Source organism: Vipera berus (genome assembly GCF_964194415.1).
Source record: "Vipera berus genome assembly, chromosome: 2".
Lineage (NCBI taxonomy): Eukaryota > Metazoa > Chordata > Lepidosauria > Squamata > Viperidae > Vipera > Vipera berus.
In genome coordinates, this window is record NC_138203.1 from 258,237,258 (window position 1) to 258,257,322 (window position 20,065).

Sequence of the window (20,065 nt, forward strand, 5' to 3'; positions counted from 1 at the left end):
AACAGGATCTGGGAGAACAGCTAGTGAGTATGTGTTGTAAATGTTGCCCTAAATGGCATGGGTCCGGATTATCTTAGGGAGCACCTGCTACCAGCATCAGTTTCCCATTGTCCTGTGCGTGCCCACAGGGAGGGCCTCCTTAGGGTTCCGCCGGTTAGAGATTGCCGGCGGGTGATTCCCAGGGGGAGGGCATTCTCTGTGAGTGCACCCGCCCTTTGGAACGAACTGCTGATGGAGCTTCGGACTGCCCCCGACCTTCGCTCTTTTCGCCGGGACTTAAAAACCTGGTTGTTCGAATTGTCTGGCCTGGACTGAGGGATTTTAAATTTTAAAGTATTTTAATTAAATTATATGAAATTAATTTTAAAATTTTAATTTTTACTGTTATTAGGAATTGTGGGCTTTTATTAATTTAATTCTATTTAATTCTTTTTTGTATTGTTTTAATTGCCCTGTGAACCGCCCTGAGTCCTTCGGGAATAGGGCGGTATATAAATTCAACAAACAAATAAATAAATAAATACATAAATAATAAAATTTCTAAAGGAAAATAATGAGCTTTAAAAACGGCTTTTGTTTTTTTTAAAGAAAAATAATTGGGACCTCAAACCCACTGGGTTTTTGTTTGAGAAGTCATTCCATGCTTGGTTCTGCAAAAGCTTAAGTATTAAAGCTTTCTACGGCAATGGTATTCCGCAAGCAAAATTGGGATACTCTAGAAACAAGCTCTGAGAAGGAAGGAAATGAGATTAAGACCGAAGACAGGCATTGCCCGTATCCCATTGCAAAGCATTCATCTCAAATATTAACCAACATCAGCAGGAGTCTGAATGGCAAGCAGACTTCAGATTCGCCTCTGGAAGATATTTTATATACCTGAGTAGCCTCAAGGATAAAGTCATGGATGATGATCTGTTCTTCATTAGAGAGGCACAGCCGGTCCTTGCTGATAAGGGTGACGGTAAATGCCTCGCAGTTCATGGATTCTTCCCGACTTGGCCAGTATACAAACTCATCTTCTGCCTGAAGACAATTGAATCAAACGGAAAACACTGGAATATATTTCTTTAAACAGGCAGAATTCACCAGGTCAAAACTTCATTTAAATAGGCAAGATCTCAAACTAATTTTATGCAAAATTCTTCTCTTAGGCAAAAAAAAAAAAGCATACTGCCAGTATACTCTGTTCTTTATCACAGCAAACCTTAACCTTCATTTGGTTTCATGGGGAGATGCTTATTTCACAACATTGATATAATCCATATTTAAACGGATAAAATTTTTCCCAGTAATACAGTTATATAATTAGGTATTGTTCCATAATGCCATGCTCCGGGCATTGCTATAAATACAAAGATTATCTTATTTGTTTTCTACCTATAAAGCCATTTAGGTGTTGATTCAAAAATTTAAGATTTTTTTTTAAAAAATATTTTCACCTAAAACGTTAGTAAATAATCTTTTTCTACTGCTTGATATATAGGGCTCTTTTTGCTATACTGTGGCTGGCAGATCTACAAATTTTCCTGTCCTTAGCTATTTTCCCCCCCTGGTGCTCCCAAACTTCTTTGCATAACCTGGATAACAAAATTGTATTGTCTGGCTATAATTTTCATTGAAATAGAGGAGAAGCAGGTAAATAATCTGGCTTTTTCTTATTGTGCTACCATACAAATATGCAGTATATGAAATGTAATAACTTACTAAACTCTGGTTATCTGGAAGCATGACAATGATCTGTGCATTGTGATCCCAGATCATTCTCCAGAAGTCTTTAGTAGTATGTGGCAGGGGATGCTGTGTGATGATGAACTCATTGCTCCGATAGTAGCCCTTTAAAAGAAGCAAAACAGCATTTTTTCATAAATGGAATAGTTTGTAAACCTTAAATGCCTTGGGTGAAGACAGAAGTAATTAAATTGCTAAATTTTAATGACAACTTACTGGTTAATTTATCCGAATAACAATACTGAAGAACATTACATATTATCTTAGTTGTGTTTTTTTATTTTGTTTTTTCAGAATACACACTAACACGATCAACTGTACTTTTTTCAAATAATATGAGCAATTCACTTTTGGACCGAATATCAGATTCCTGCAGTAGAATTTATTGCTTATGTATCACTTGGTTTTCAGTGTTGCTTCAGTTTAACAATTCTAAGCAGCTTAAAAAGCAACAGACACATGATGAGCAATAATGCAAAACACACTATTAGTGAACATATTAGCCTAGATACCTGGCATACTTTATTGAACATACAAGCAATTCCTCCTATAGAACTGAACATAACTTTTTAATTACTGTTCAGCCTCTTCTTTCCATGGGGGCGTGGGACAGACTGTGCCTTAATTTTTAATTTATGCAAACTAATTTTTTTTAACTGTATGCAGAATCTACGTATAATGCTCAATACAGTTCTGTTATTAAGCAAAGGAAGCATATTTTTTACTGAAGTACAAGACAGAACAATCTACAGAGACAGAAGCATTTAATATTTGGATTTTTTCTCTTGTTTTACTTAAACATAAATGATTATTATCTTACCATAATGTACGAGGCATTAATGTAATCAGTTCCTTTCATGCCAGGTAATGGTGCTAGTCCTACCCTTGCTCGCTCAGCTGCAGCATTAAACAAATACATTATGTGTCAAATAGATCTTAATCATCATGGTAGGATTATTTAAACAAAATACAGTTTTCCTAGGACCTCATTTAGATGATAAAATAACACAGATTAAATTGATACAAAATTGACATGAAAACTTAATTTCGGAAATAAAATGTTGCTTGTGCTGTGTTCTACTGGCAAAACCACCCAATGAAAACTTAACTAACTCCATGAACCTTACTGAGAACAGGGATTTTCAAACTCTTTCAGGCTGTGGAATCAATTAAAAAAAAATTCCAGACTCTCTGTTTCTTGCCTCATAGACATACACACACAGTGTTATCATCAGCACAAACAACCCCATCTTTTTCAATGTACCTCAAAAAAAAAAACCACACACACACTTGTTAGGGGTGCCCTGTCCATATTCAACTGAACTTTTTTGCCCTGGAAACAGTTTTCAGGAAACTGTATGTACACCAACCCTGGAAGACTGCACTTGTTTACTAGAATGCATTTATAATTTATGAAAATCATTAGCAGTTCTTTACTTTATGCAAGGACCAGTGTAACTGAATTATATGCTATAATATAAGCATTCCAGAACTATTATATTTTGGTTTAAAAACAAAAGTATTTGGGACAAGCCAATTTTTAAACGGGCATCTCATATTCAAGTATTGGTGTTTGGTCTGTATGCAGCTTTGTCAACCTTGACTCTGGAATATAAAGCAATTGAATCCATTCCCTGTCCCACTTAATGCAAATATACTTTAAAAGTTAGTGGAATGAATTTATGCCGGGCAAGAATCAAATTCAAAGATGAGATCTTACATGGCACTACTGATGAGTTTCTGTTCTTCTCTTTGTTGCAATCTTTTTGGGCACTAAAGCATTCTATATATTTTGCATTGCATTGCATAACCAGCTGCAAAATTTAAACAGAAAAGGAACAAGATTATTTTTGATCAGTCTTTTAAAATATAAGTCTGCACATACTTTTCTATTTCTGAAAAAAAAAGAATCCTTAGAAAACCAAAATGTATTATCACTGTTAAAAGAATTCAGAATGCAAAAAACAATCAAACACCCTACATTAAAAATTCTTTATACAAATATTTATTGGTTCTTGCATGTATAATTCTCATTTTTAAATAAATGAAATTTTATTTCACCTTAGTTTGACAAGTTCCGTTTAACTTTTCATGAAGATATAAAGTCTAAATATGTACAATAAAAAGATGTCCCTGGAAAATAAAACCTTTTATTTTGTAAAATATAAAAAAGCTGTGCTTGATGATTTTTTCCTCCTACTTACTGGGAACCTTAAACATTGCAATTAATATCAACTTATTTAGGATACTAATAAAGGAGAATATTTGTAACTCAGGGTTGAAATGATCCCCTCCCATCTTATTTAGGATAATTTATTTTGTTTGCCAGATAAATTTTTATAATTTATCCATTGTGCAAAATGAATAGTTGTGAACAATTTGTGGGACACTTTGCAGATAAAGCCCCTTGCAAATATTTCAGTTTTGATTCCACAGCTGACTGATCCTGATAGATATATTTGGTATTTTCAAATTATGTGAAAATACAGGAAAGATCATTGGATCATTATATCTATGCCTAAATCTTACCTTGTAGGCCATTTTAGGCAGCCAGTATGCATTGCGAATGAATAATAAATACGGTATCTGTTTGACTTCTTCCAAACTTCAAGGAAGTGACCGTGAAACTCTGTTTTTTAAAAAGTATCTTTATACTTGCAATACTGGACAGGTAGACCTCACTTAATGACTGCCCTGTTTAATAACTGTTTGAGTTATGACTGCCTGAAAATGCAACAGCCTGTGGTCACATAATTGACATTTGAGTACTTTGCAACTGATAGGCATTAACAGCTGTTATGGCGCCCCATAGTCATGTGATTGCCATTTGTGAACTTCACAACCAGTAGTCAATGGAGAAGCTGGCGGTAAAATTGCAAGTCGCAATCACATGATGTCTTGCTTAATGACCACATAGGAAGAGACATCATAAGCATGTCATTGTCATGAGACAGCATTGCTGAGCGATGGAATTACCAATCCCAATTATGGTCCCCAAGCAAGGACTGTTTATATCATTGATTGGTAGGAAGAATGCATGTCGTGTTGCCCCTATAGCCCTCAAGATGACAGCAGAAGAGCAAAAGAATGATGTTTATGATGATGTGCCATTTTTGGATTAAATAAGACATTGAATCAATTATGTTAAGTATTTGAGAAGCTTAATCTAACCTATTTTAGTTAAAATAATATCACTGCACACACAAAGCACATTTCAAAAAATGGAATTTCTACCCTTTTCCCCCTTGCTATCAGCTTCAGGTTTCTGAAAATATATTTTAAAGACTCCTTTTCCTGATACTTACAATCCTCCCTCCACCTTAAGCTAGAATAGTCCCCTATTTAGTTTTAATTTTAGACTTAATTCCCTAAGGAAAAAAAACCCTCATTATGAGGGCATCGCAGAGGGCATTACCGTAGAGCGGATTCTGCAGGGCTGAACCATGACTCAAGGATATTATCAACCCTACCATTTCAATTTTCTTGAATTACTTGAATGACCTAAGTATCACAATGGTCAGGAAGGGCAGCAGTAACGATGGAAACCATTCAAAACTACAATTGATAAATCATGTAGGTATATTGGAGCACAGTGCTTGTGTGGTTAGGACACTTGGTTGGAGGTTAGCAAGCCCGTCTTTGAGACCCTAGTGCCGCCATGGGATGGGGTGAACTCCCATCCTTCACTCCAACCCCTGCTGGGGTCATGAAAGGGATCCCCAACTGGGCATCCCCCGGGCAACGGTGATGTCACCAGCTAATCCTTTCAACCCAGAAACGTCTCGGTGCTTCTGACACAAGTGCAATGAGATGTAGGTATCGCATCCATGTAGCAAATGTCTAAGTTTACTTTGAACTGTTTCTCCAGTCGAGTCTTGCTCCCAATGCCAGGTATGAGAATGCTGTTGACATAACTATGTAGCTGATTGGCAGAAACTTCAGTCTCTTTCCCGAGAATGGCTTCCAACAAGGCATCATGAATGAAAACATACTGCTCCTAGGAGATGCAAAGAGAGATAGGCATGTCTACCTCTGTTCTGAATGGAGTGCAAGTCCTTTTGAGTCATGCAAGGCAGGATATTTGCAACAACCTTGGATCAAATATTACTTACGTAGCTTTTCAGTTTCACTGATGGTTCTATTTCTGGAGTATTTTTCCTTTTTCCTCCTCTGCTTGTTTATTACTTTTTTTGTAATATCTTAATTTTGTAATATCTGTAACATCTGTAATTTTCTTCCATTCTAACATAAACCATCTCCTTTTCTTAAAATATTTCCCTTCTTTACTTTGATTAAATTAAAATAGTGTTATGAATGTTAAAAAGTGAAATTATGGGATGACTTCTATCAGCTTTTCTCTCTAACCTTTCTAAAAGGGATGGATGTGCATTTCAAATAATGCTAATAAAATGATCTTGACAATATTTAAAGTTTTGAAATTTGGGGTCTGTAGCTGTCCCCCCAACTCCATCCCAAATAATTTCTTAAGCACTTTGTTTACTCTGAATTTTACATACAGGTGGTCTTCAAATAATGATCGAAACTGGAATTTGAAATTCTGCCAGTAGACAACGCAATTGTTAAACGAGTTGTGCCTGAATTTATGACCATGGTTGCCGTAGCTGTTGAATGAATTACTGCAATTAAGGGAATCACATGATTGTTAAGGGACTCAGGCTTCACCCATTGACTTTGCTTGTTGTTAGCTGTCTGGAAAGGCTGCAAATGGCGACCACATGACCCTGGGATGCTGCAACCACTGTAAATACATGCTGGTTGCCAAGCACCCAAATTTTGATTTTATGACTGTGGGGATATTGCAATGGTCTTAAGTCATGTCACTTTTTTCAGTGCAGTTGTTGTAAGTCAAGGACTGCCTGTAAATGAAAAATAATCTGTCTGAATATACGCATTCGTAAGTATGGATGATCACATAACTGTGTGGTCACTAAGAAGCCACATTCACTTGCATCACATAATGATTCTTTATATATACCTGCAGAATGAACAGATACAGACACAACAATTTAACCTGCAAATTGTGTTATTTTAGCAGTAACTGCAATAAGCAAACTTCATATAAAAAAATTTAGTTGGTAGCGACTGACTGCAGCAATGACAACGAATACATTTCTGATTCTTACCTCCGTCTGGACGAGGTAGTTGCGCTGTGTCCTGATGTGTTTCAGGAAACCCAGGACATTAACTGTGCTTTTGTCTTTTATTTGTTGCAGCATACTGTCTATTACAATGTAGGTACCAGTCCTGCCAACACCAGCACTAAGCCCCAAACAAAAAGATAAAAAGAAATGAAGCAGTAGAAAACATAATTAAATATTAAGAAAGAATGCCTTGATGCTAATACTAATTTTCATAACAATCATGGAAGTGCTGTAAGCAATGTTCAACCTGAACCTCTTCAAATAGAATAGGATATGGCTCGGGATACTGGGAGTAGTCCCAAATTGGCATCCTAGAATATGCTTTGGTGATGAAACAAGTTCTCTGGGGAATTTTGACAAAATGGCTTAAGGTATCCTAAGTTTATATCCTTTAGAGATCTCATTGCCACCACCCCAAATGATACATGTAAATGGTTCTTATATAATTTGTAGTACTTCAACCAATAAACCTCTCTATGGTTGATTAAATGTTTGCTTTGCCAGAAGGACTTCAAGATGTTCCTTTGAAGATAAAAATGTCTTGTGTTTTCTTTCTCTTTCTCTCATGTTCAGCTGTCAAGTGCCTCTTTCTTCCTTTATCTTTCTTCTCTAAGATCTTTATTTGCATGCTAGCAAAACATTCTTTCATCACAGCCTTCACCTCACATTTGGGGAATCTTCCTATGTCACAGTGCATATTAATGTGCTTTTCAGGGAGGATCTAGCCTGCAGAGGGAATATATGGAAGCTATTTCCCTACTAGTGAAAAAGTCAGGATGATTCAAATCCGCTTTCCAATTGTTCTGTGATTACTGAAGTTTCAATTTTAGATCAGATTTTGGAATCTTTACTATTATTTAATTTCAAAGATGACTAGATGGGAAAGCTTAGTTTGCAATCAGTTAGCAATCAATTATAGTTGTGCAGCAACCTCAAAATGAATGATGCTCAGAACCTTGTTCTGTAATTTCTCCTTTTTGATATATCAAACATTTTCACTGCATAACATAATATCCTTTTTGATTCAGGAGAATGAACTTTACCAAATAAAGCATGTGGAAAAAATTATGAGTTCACGTACTGATGATACACCTTTCCAGATGGTTTCTTTTTTCAGATTTATAGGAAAAAAAATACTCTAAGAATGCTAATATCTACACATTCAGAAAACCCAAGCTCTTTTTTGGCAATCAGGATACATTAAGAAGTCTCATGAATGCAATTATACCTATTTCCCTGACAATGTGTTTTTTGTTTAGTTTTTTGCAGAATAGAATAGAATAGAATAGAATAGAATTAGAGTAGAGTAGAGTAGAGTAGAGTAGAGTAGAGTAGAGTAGAGTAGAGTAGAGTAGAGTAGAACAGAACAGAACAGAATTGGAAGGGACCTTGGAGGTCTTCTAATCCAGCCCCCTGCTCAAGCAGCAGAACTTGTATCATTCTCAGACAAGTGACTGTCTAGCCTCTTCTTAAAAATCTCCAGTGATGGAGCACCCACAATTTCTGCAGGCAAGCTGTTCCACTGGTTAATTGTCCTCACTTGCTCCTCTCTTTGATCAGTTTCCAACCATTGTTTCTTGTCATGCCTTCTGGTGCTTTGCAGAATAATGTGACCCCACCCCCCTTTGTGACAGCCCCTCAAATACTGGAATACTGCTATCATGTCTCCCCTATTTCTTCTTTTCTTTAGACTATCAAACCCAAGTCCTGCAGCCGTTCTTCATATGTTTTAGTCTCCAGGCCTTGGATCATCTTAGTTGCTCTTCTCTGATTTTTTTCCAAACTCTCAACATCTTTTTTGTGATATTTTATTTTATTTATTTATTTTAATCCCATTTATATCCCGCCCTTCTCCGAAGACTCAGGGCGGCTTACAATTTAAGCACAAACCAATGTGCTTAGCAACAGCCTTCATTCTATGTATATGCCTGCTTATTAGGGCTTTTGCCCACCCAAAGCGGCATTATTACACAGTCAGCTTAATTGCCCCCAACAATCTGGGTCCTCATTTTACCTACCTCGGAAGGATGGAAGGCTGAGTCAACCTTGAGCCTGGTGGGACTCGAACCTGCACTAATTGCAGGCAGCTGGTGTTACTTAAGGAGGCATTAGCCCACTGCTCCACCAAGGCATATGGTGACCAAGGTGTGGTCTTACTAGGATTTTATAAAGTGGTACTAATGACACAGTGCTTTTCAATACTGTTTCCAGAATAGTTTACATTAATAAAAAAGAAATAAAAAATCCAGAACCAGATGACATTGTAAGTATGATTGTGACTTAGAATGAAACCTTGGTTTAATCCTAGATTCCATGAATGAACTTGGAAAAATAATATTGTGTCTCAGACTTGACTCTCTCTGTAATATGTGTTTCCTGTTACTGTGGTAAATGAAGCTATTTATTTTGGTACCGAATCATTATGTTGCTAAATACATTTAGAAGCATGGTGATTTGTAAAGATGCCAGCAGTTAAAAGAACAAGTGATGCACATATAGATGCATTGTTGTAAATAATAACCAAACCACCATTGCAACTGTACATTAATCCACACTATGTTGTCAACAAGAATTGACAATGTCCAAACATACCTGCAATGTACAATTACTGGACCCATCTCAGCAGTTCTGGCTGCAGAGGATCTTCTCACAAATGTCAGCACGGGAAGTGCATATTCAGGTACTCCCATGTCAGGCCACTGTGTGTAATGGTACTGAATGAGCGTCCTTTCATTTTGACGTCCTTTGGGATTTCCCTTTTGATCCAGAAGTCGTGAAACATACAAGTAGAAAATATTAATATTAGTTAACATCAAGGTTTCTCTGTACTGCTGTTTAGCCCTCTCTGGACACCCTAGAGCAGAATAAACTCAGTGGTGCTGAAATTTAAGGATTTTATGTGAAAACCCTGTAAATTCTAATATAATACTATTATCTAACAACTGAGATACAAAATCAAATTTGGGTTGGTCACCAGGAACAGAGATTTACTCTTCTGAGCTTTCGGACTTATGCTGGAGCCCATCTTCAGGGAATTTCTCTACTGGAATATGTGCTCTGGGCTCTTTTGTGAGTTGTGTTTATGTGGTGGCTTCCTATTAGGTGATTGGTGTGTTGATAGCTGGCGTTTGGCTGTTGTTTCCTTGGACTGCCAAGCCCTCAGCTCCTAAGTGTTTGATAAGCCGGTGGTAATTCCTGTTATCTGACAAAAAGTACATCTCTGGTCCCGGTGACTGACCCAAATTCAATTTTGCCTCATTACCCTGGGAGACGTATATTTGCCTTCAACTGAGATACACTTTGCCTTACAAAGAAACCTTTGTAATTATTGGACTACCCTATCAGTTTATAAGAGGTAGCTTCCAGTAAGTTCTCACAGCCTGACATGAGTTGAAAATTGTACCCTCCAAAATGCAACTGAGTCAGGTTGAGTCTCTGAGTCTCTGTCTTTCAGGTTCATAGCTATATTTCACTTGACTTTAAGGAAGAACAGTAAAAATTGGCCCTCCCGAAGTTCCTTGACTACAATCTCTGTAATCTTTGGCTATAATGATTGGACGGATTGGCAATCTTTGTACATTTTTAAAATCTAACAAAACTCACAGACACAATCTTGTTCTTTTGCTTAATTTGCTTAGCTTTAATGTTGAGCCCACCCAGAAAACTATTATAGTAATTTATGATGCCTAATATGAATTCCTTGTTCAATAGTGTCAAATTTGAAAAAAAGATATCGATGAACTATTTTCTTTTTCATTTACTTGTAATTTCAATTATTGTACTCAATTCCTTTCATCTATTAAAATTTTTTAACTTCCCAAGCCTTGTCAAATTGTAAAAACAGACAATTTGATTTTCTGCTATGTGTGTTGCATTGTTCTTGGTTTTCTGGTCCTTTCTGCTTTATTGTACACCAGTGGCCCCCAACCGTTTGGGCACCAGGGACCAGTTACGTGGAGAGAAGTTTTTCCATGGACCGGAGGGTGCGTGGTTGTGTGTGCTGCCTGCATCCTGTGGATAGGGCTTTGCTTGTTTGTGCGGACTGGTTGCTGGCATGCCGCGGCCCAGTACTGGTCCATGGACCTGGGGTTGGGGATCCCTGTTGTACACTATAGAGTCTTGAGATCGCAACAATCTTCGAATATTGTATGCATGTATGAATGAGTCACATTAGTAGCAATATCCCAAATGGACATTCATTTTTGAACAAACATAGTGTAAAGATGTTGCTCACTTTTTTCATTTTTGCATTCCTCACTGTGAAGCGACGGACAGTGTAGCAAGCATGTACTTTTGTGCTCTTCAGTGTGACAATGATATGGCCATATTCCTCACTGTTTTCGGTTGGCCAATATTGGTCACATTTTCTCTGAAGAAAGAGGAATAACATAAAATGTTAAAGTCTGTATGATGCTAGAGGATATGGAATTAAGGAGGATTCAGTCTGACATCTGGCTGCATAAAAGAGCTATTTCTTTTTTTTTAGTTGTTCTGGAAAAAATGCTTATTACGTTTTTTTAACCCTTTGTTAAAAATTGTATATTTATTGATAGTTATTGCATGTAACAATTGTTAGGACATTATTTATGAAATATTCTTCATAATATAGATTATCTAACATACTTTTACACAAATTCATCAGTCCTCGTATAATTTAATTTTTGTTAATAGCTTATTATATATATATATATATATATATATATATATATATATATATATATATATATATATATATATATATATATATATACACACACACACACACACACACACACACAAATATGAGCTGCCACTGCTGTGGCTACTGCCTGTAGATGGCCTTGGGCTAGGCTGAAACAGGAAATAAGATTTCTCCCGCGTCTGGGACTAAGCAAGTGTATTCTGAATGCTTAACAAACATTTAATACACACACACACACACACACACACACACATATATATATAATGTCAGAATCCATTTATATCACATTTCATAATTGTATAGGTAGAACAATTTCTGGGGATTCTGCCATCTCTCCGAGGGGGGGGGGAGGATGGTTACTAAAGCGATTTTCAAACAACAGGGGATGTTTTAACTGGGGGAGGGAGGGGGACAGACAGGTCTGGATTGTATCTTCATTTACAACTGAAAAGGAAAGCAATAACCATAAAACCAAGGAGAGTTCCCTTTCCCATGGAAGGACCTGACACCTAGCAACTGATGAGAGCCTGACCAAATGGATGAGGGGAGGGGCTGAAATGGGAATGTTTTATATAGGATTGAAATGTAACTTTGTTAGATTCCGTCTTGTATTCCCACAATCGATTCCATCCTAGTAAACATTTTCCTTTTTGGACTAAACTTGCATCCAAGAGTTCTTATTTCCTAAGATGTGGATTGAGGTGGGTCCTGATATATATATATATATATATATATATATATATATATATATATATATATATATATATATATATATATATATATATATATATATATATATATATATATATATATATATATATATATATATGTTTGTCAGGCTATAATAATAACAATAACAATAATAATAATAGAGTTGGAGGAGACCTTGGAGGTCATCTAGTCCAACCCCCTGCTCAGGCAGGAAACCCTAGACCATTTCAGACAAATGGCTGTCCAGTCTCTGCTTAAAAACCTCCAGTGTTGGAGCATTCACAACTTCTGGAGGCAGGTTGTTCCACTGGTTAATTGTTCTGACTGTCAGGAAATTTCTCCTTAGTACCAGCTCCAAACTTAGTTCTCTAGGTCTTATTTTTCATGGGCTACAAACATCTTCAAAGTGTTTTTTAATTTCTTTTTCTAGCAGCAATACAGTTCAGTCAATGTTAGCTAGTGAAACACCTTTTTTGTCCCATTGTTCTTTTAAGACAGAGGTCCCTAACCCCCGGGCCGTGGCCCATTTTGAACTGGCAGCACAAAAACTGGCTGGGGAGTGTGTGCATGCGCAGCTCCATTTGCGAGAGAGTCGGGCATATGTGCCTACTCCTTGCACAAATGGAGTTTCCTGCACCTAACCCTTGCATGGAACCCTCCCCACTGGTCTGCCAAGCTGAGAAGGTTGGGGACCGCTGTTTTAAGACAGCTCTGTCTAATTCTCCTCTAAGCTTTAATCATCCTCAAGTAATATTACCCAACTTTGGGGATTTAAATTGTGTGGATTGATGGCTGGGAATTCTGGGAGTTGAAGTCTACACAAATGTGGTGAATGCTCCAACACTGGAGGTTTTTAAGAAGAGACTGGCCAGCCATTTGTCTGAAATGGTATAGGGCAGACATGTCAAACACAAGGCCCGGGGTCCGGATCCGGCCCACAAAGTGGTTTCATGTGGCCCGCGAAGCCATCCTGGAAACAGTGAGGGAACGGCCCCCACTGCCTTGGCCCTGGCCAAGAGACCCTCCTTCTGCCAGAGACCCTCAGATCTGTCCCACTCCTGCCCAGGCCTCCATAGGCACCCTTGATGCGAACGATGTAGAGCTGGCCATGCCCACCCAGTAGGCCATACGCACTCTAGCCACGCCCACCCAGTAGGCCACACCCACCCTGGCCATACCCACCTGGCCCCTTGAGGGCAACCGCAAGGCTGATGCGGCCCTCAATGAAATTGAGTTTGACACCCCTGGTATAGGGTTTCCTGCGTGAGCAGGGGGTTGGACTAGATGACCTCCAAGGTCCCTTCCAACTAATTATTATTATTATCTTAAAATTCCCAAGATTGGGAAACACTGACATAGAGTATATTCAAGGTTTATAGTGATAGGAAGTCGCTAAAGTGGTCTAAACAAATTAAGGAACCCCTAGCAAATGGTGTTAGTTATATTAGTTAAATACTGTTTTATGCAGGAAATAAATTACTTTCACATCATGCCTTTTATAGGTTATCCATGAGCAGAAATAAGATCTGCCTCATCTATATTATAAATATAGATTTATAACAACAACAACAATAGTAGTAATAATAACAACAATAATAAAGACCTTGGAGGTCTTCTAGTCCAACCCCCTGCTCACGCAGGAAACCCTATACCATTTCAGACAACATTATTATTATAGAATTATTATAAATAAAAATTATTATTAGAGTTTATGCTACAATGAAACACATTCAACTCCTTAACAAAACTGAAGAAAGATCACACATCTCTGGTGAGAACTGAGAAAAATATTATGATAATAAATGCAGACTATTCTGCTTACTCTTCCTTTTTCCACAAGATTTGTAATCATGATGATAATTCCAGTGTTTTGCTCCCAAATCATTCTCCAAAAATCTTCAAATGTTGACTTTAAAGGGCCCTGGGTGGCAATGTAGGCTTTCGCTTTGTTGTAACCCTTCAAAGGAAATCACAATAATATGTAAGATAAAAGTATCTGTAATAGCAATCATATTAATAATGTATATATCTCTGGAGCAGAGCTCTTTTCTACTGAACGTTTGAGGAGTTTGGAGTTGAAATTGAAAAATGGAAAGTTCTAATGCATTAAGAGTTTCTGTTTCTCCTGAGGGACAAGTTTTCTCAAGAGACCTGAGGAATTAACAAAACAACTTACATCAACATAATTGGCATTAATGTAATCGCTGTGCTTTGAATCCTTTCCTGGTAAAGGTCTTAGTTTCACTCGACTGTGATCATCTACAGAAAAGAACAAGGAAAATGTACATTTAAGAAAGTAAGCCTGATACATTTTTCTTTCTTTCTTTTAATATATGATTGACTAATGAAAGAACAAGGGACGCGGTGGCTCAGTGGGTTAGGACGCTGAGCTTGTCGAACAGATGGTCGGCAGTTTGGCGGGTCGAATCCCGAGTGCTGCGTAACAGAGTGAGCGTCCCAGCTTCTGCCAACCTAGTAGTTCGAAAGCACGTCAAAAAAATGCAAGTAGAAAAATAGGGACCACTACGGTGGGAAGGTAACAGCGTTTCGTGCGCCTTTGGCGTCTAGTCATGCCGGCCACATGACCACGGAGACATCCTCGGACAAGTGCTGGCTCTTCGGCTTTGAAACGGAGATGAGCACCGGCCCCTAGAATTGGAAATGACTAGCACGCATGTGCGGGGGAACCTTTACCTTTACCTTTAATGAAAGAACTGAAAAGCCAATTCTCACGTCAGAAAATGTTACAGAGGAATTGGACTGATTTAAAAATAGATTGTTTGCCAAATAGGAAGTGTTTTCTCAGTTGATAATCAAAGTGTTTTGACTGTTTTATTGGAACACTCGATAGTATCAAAGTTATTAATCAATTTAGGGTGCAATGGAATGCCAAAGACAATCAGGTAAATACTTTGGTGAGATCCAATTAAGTTTCTGTTAAGAGAAGTCACAGAAAGGGGAAACTTCAGTTCTGGAAAGTTGGAAATTTTCAGAGACAGGCATAAGAAAAACTACTTTTATGAGTGCATCAGAAATTTGGCAATGCTATCGTTCAAAATTGGTATTTATTTCAAATCATGGCAGGAAAAATGCATACGCCCCTGGAGACTGGTTTAATGCAGTTAAAAAATATAATGTGTGCAGGGGAAAGGAATATGTGAGTGTAAATTTACTTACCAGTATTAAATCCTATCCTTTTAATTAATCTCCATTTTATTAAAGACTTTCTGGAAATTAGTAGATCACATTGGAAAAAAATTAGTCTAGAATATCGAGCTGCGAATTTCTTCGAGTCGCTTTTCTAAATAAAATCTGTATGTTTTTAATGTCAAAAGATTATCATTATCTATCTCAGAAAACAGGCCTGAAAGAAGCATATTATCCATTTGTTTGAACTTTCATTATTTTATTTTATTGTAAGTATACTGATAGAAAGCCAGCTTGGTGCAATGATTAAAACACCAACCTAAAAACTGGGAGACGGAAGTTGTATGCATGAAGCCAACTGGGTGACATTGGGCCAGTCCCTCTCTGTCAGCCCTAGGAAGGATGCAACGTCAAGCAACATCCAAAAATCTTGCTATGAAAACTGCAAAAACTATTTCAGGCTGTCATATGGACTGAAAACTGATTTGATGGTACAAAAAATAAGTATACTGGTAAACTGGGACACCATTACAAGATACACAGTTATTGTTATTTATTACTTCTCTGAAGGCCATAATTACTCACAGGCTAAAATGTTGATGTATCTGTTTTTGTGCTTGTTGTCGGGGTGATTGGAATGTTCAGCGGTGATGTTCATGTCAGATGTACAACGCTGCACTTCCTGTTAAGAAAACAAATTAAAAGAGCAGATAAGTGCCAAACATTTTATTTGACTCATTTTGCAAACTGTTCATTCAGAACATATTGAAATGCTGGGAGATTCCCCCAGCAAAATACAATGTAAACATATTCCAGCAAGTTTTATGAAGAATATTTTCTAGTTCCAAGTATCTGATGAAATCTACAGTGATTAAAATTCAGTCTAGTGTAAAATCCCGGACATAATTGTACATGTAACTATTTCTCTCATAACAACACCCTGAAAGTGGTTCATTGTAACTATAAGCCATTTTTGTGGCTAATCAGTTGTAAGGGTCCAATATGAAACAGTAAAAAAACACTATTAAATAAAAAGATGAACTGAACCAGATTTGTATCTCAGAAATAAATAAATATGTATGTATGTATGTATGTATGTATGTATATAGTGGCTATTCCATAGAGTTTAAAAAAGATCAAATGACTACAAAGAAAATACATATATACGTTATATATTCATCATGCTATTTCCTTTTGTGTTAAGATTATAAAAAGGAAAAGAGTAAGTAGTATCAATGAAAAATAAAATACAGAAAAAAGACAAGGAAATCTAAGTAGATCTACTTTATACCAATATGATTCACTATACCAATCCATATTGTTTAATCTTTACAATCCGTTCTTGTTTTTACTATATCCATATACTGTTTCATACACCACTTTTGGTACTTTTAACCGTATCTTTCACTTTCTGAAAATCTCCTACTACACCTTGTCTTTCCTTTTTCTCTCAACTCTTATACTGTAATTAAATTCTCATTCTCTCTATATAGCCAAGTTACCTCACTGAACATCTTTTGTATAGGCACCTTCCACATTTATTCAGTACCCAATCATTTTGACTCTTACATTTGTCTTATTACCCAGTTCTTTTGTCCCTGTTTATATAACCCATTCTCTTTTAACACAGTTCATACGTAACCAGTTTCCATATAACAACTATATACGCTTTCACACAGCTGTTTTTGTTTCTTTTGATTGGTATTCATTACTTGCAACAGAACACATATTACCTGCCAGCTTTCTACTAGCATTTCATATCTTGAACTTTCTGCAGACATTTTTATGTCCATAGGAAACACTCTATCAAGATATACACATTCACCTGCATACTCTTATTTTTTCATTATTTCTATATAATTCATAGTCATTCACTCAATTCTATCAAACAAAGAAGAGGGAGTCAAGCTATTCTCCAAAGCACCTGAAGGCAGGACAAGAAGCAATGAATGGAAACTAACCAAAGAGAGAAGCAACCTAGAACTAAGGAGAAATTTTCTGACAATTAGAACAATTAATCAGTGGAACAACCTGCCTCTAAAAGCTGTGAATGCTCGAACACTGGAGGTTTTTAAGAAGAGACTGGATAGCCATTTGTCTGAAATGGTAAAGGGTTTCCTGCCTGAGCAATGGCTTGGACTATATGACCTCCAAGGTCCCTTCCCACTTTATTATTATTATTAAACCTATCTACTTTTATCTTTACTACATTACAATTGAGATTCATGGTTCTTCATACAATCTAATATTTGCTCCAAATCATTCAGATTTCATCTACATTGGATATAATAATAATAATAATAATAATAATAATAATAATAATAATAATAATAATAATAATAATAATAATAATAAATAATAATAATAATAATAACAATGATGATGATGATGATGATGATGATGATGATGATGATGATGATGGAAGTGACCGTGGAGGTCATCTAGTCCAACCCCCTGCTCAGGCAGGAAACCCTATACCATTTCAGACAAATGGCTGTCCAGTCTCTGCCTAAAAACTTTCAGTGTATTAAAGTGTATGTGTGTGTACGTGTGTGCGTATGTTTCTACCACCTACCTATCATCCATCCATAGATAGGTCTGTCTGTCTGTCTATCTATCTATCTATCTATCTATCTATCTATCTATCTATCTATCTATCTATCTATTGATCTATCTAACATCTAATCATTTATCATCTATTTCTTCATATCTACAACACATCTCTAATATCTTAACAAGTGTTTATACACTTGCTCATAAATTCCATCACACTTGTTTTATTCCCTGCTCACTGTTGATCACTAAGCATTCCATCTATCATTTCTTTTGTTAAGATCCATAGTAACAAAACTTGTTGCAACCTAGTGATTCTCTAGAGGCTTAGCAGCCATGGTTAAGAATCTTCCTTTAGTGGAGGGCAATTTTGAAAAACTCTTTTGGAATTCCTTTCTTGATAATAACACAGGTTTCCGTCACAACTGATCTACACCTTGCCATGACACAGTGTAGCCAAACTGTTCAGTGTATATGAAATACAACAGACATGTTGTTTTTTTAAAGAGGATCTTTCCTTTGACAAAATGGTATTGTCTTCCATCCTGTTATAAGACTTTCTGCCCAATGTTACAGAGACCATGAGAAAAGATAGCTTGTTGCTTATCTGTAAATACACAAATTTCAGTAGTCATTGTGTACTCACACAGCTATACAACTTTCTCAAGAGAGGCAGTACTTTGATACAATCATATAGTTGGAAGGAGTCATGTTGGTCTCTGAATCCAATTACTTACCCAGAGTCAGAATCTAAATTAAAGCATTTTAAGCAGATAGCTGACCTTTGAATACATCCAAAGTAGGGGAGCTATGACTTGACTAATTGGTTCCCCTATTATAATGCTGCCAGTGTTAGGAAGTTGTTTTCTATCATCCAATTGTAATTTGCTTTCCTATAACATAATATTCTGTATCCTGCAGTCTGAAATCTCTTTCTCTGTGATGCCCTTTGAAGAATTTGAACTGGGGGGGGCATATCTCAGTCATCTTTTCTCAGGCGTTAAGTACACAATTTCTTCAATCTCTTGCCAAAACATTTTGTTTCTAGTCCTAGTAATAATTAATTAGCAGAGTAACTCTATGTGATAAAAAAAATAAATCTGAAAATTACTATGGTACAGGGACAAAGATGACAAGGATTTCATTAGTGACATTGCCTGGATGACATATTCAAAGAAGGTTTATATCTAACATTTTTTGGACAGAGTGAAAGCTGACTTGGGGATCCTGAGCTGCGAGGCCACAACAGGAATGCAGACGATACAAGCTTGGACTTTGAAATGGCCAAAGTCCCACTAATTCCATCCAAAGAGAGAGGAAGGGTCTCTTCATCCATCCGCCAATCTCGTGTGCATCATTTTCCATCCTGCATCCAAGTGCAGGTCAGATGCAATGGTTTCCACTCTTCTGATCAACTTTGTATGGAGTATGCATGTGTGTATTGAGAAAATTTGTGTTGCTATGTTTAGTTTTGTTAAATAACATCAGATTCCCTTATCCACTGTAGACTAGGGTTGTCCTCAGACACAGGCTAAGTGTAAATCCCATGATTTAAACTGAGAAATGGGCGCAAATAAACTTAATCATAAAATTTTAAAAATTGTATGAATTTGGATATCTAGGGGAGGAGAGTGGCATGCATGTACTACAGGTAGCAAGAAAAGTGTGATTGTTAAGAAATAGGACAGCTCACATGAATTCCTAAGTGTATGACAGCTACTGGATCTGTGGAGTATTATGAGGCCATCTGGTACCTTCTTTCCCCTCCAGGTTACAAAGATGCCTACAGATATCTTAATCTTTATAAGTAGCAAAACTTCAAAATAAGGGAAGTCATTAGTACAGCACAGCTGCTGCAAAGAACAATCAGAGCTAATTGCCAGAAGGAATTACCAAGAGAAATGTTAATAATATCCACCTTAAATTGGAGTTCAGGATTATATAGTAATGTTACAAAGGGCTGCCTTGAAATTCAGTCACTGCTGCCCTCTAGTGCAAAGTATTCACCTATATTCACTATTTCTAACCCAGTGGAACAAAAAAAATATGGCTGCAGGATTAGGACTTGGTTTATCTATCTGTC

At 36.9% G+C, this 20,065-nt stretch overlaps 1 protein-coding gene across 1 annotated transcript in view; it reads right to left on the reverse strand.

Annotated features, from left to right (window-relative positions):
• Nucleotides 1–20,065, reverse strand: part of PTPRG (protein tyrosine phosphatase receptor type G) — a 702,650-nt gene that overhangs the window by 6,728 nt on the left and 675,857 nt on the right. The window contains exons 16-26 of the mRNA XM_081320042.1: nucleotides 16,015–16,111; nucleotides 14,459–14,541; nucleotides 14,105–14,239; nucleotides 11,125–11,259; nucleotides 9,483–9,646; nucleotides 6,873–7,008; nucleotides 5,579–5,725; nucleotides 3,449–3,542; nucleotides 2,549–2,625; nucleotides 1,705–1,833; nucleotides 877–1,023 (exon numbers count right to left, since the gene is read on the reverse strand). Of these exons, the coding sequence (XP_081176168.1) occupies nucleotides 877–1,023; nucleotides 1,705–1,833; nucleotides 2,549–2,625; nucleotides 3,449–3,542; nucleotides 5,579–5,725; nucleotides 6,873–7,008; nucleotides 9,483–9,646; nucleotides 11,125–11,259; nucleotides 14,105–14,239; nucleotides 14,459–14,541; nucleotides 16,015–16,111 (1,344 nt within the window). The remainder of the gene's footprint in view (nucleotides 1–876; nucleotides 1,024–1,704; nucleotides 1,834–2,548; nucleotides 2,626–3,448; nucleotides 3,543–5,578; nucleotides 5,726–6,872; nucleotides 7,009–9,482; nucleotides 9,647–11,124; nucleotides 11,260–14,104; nucleotides 14,240–14,458; nucleotides 14,542–16,014; nucleotides 16,112–20,065) is intronic.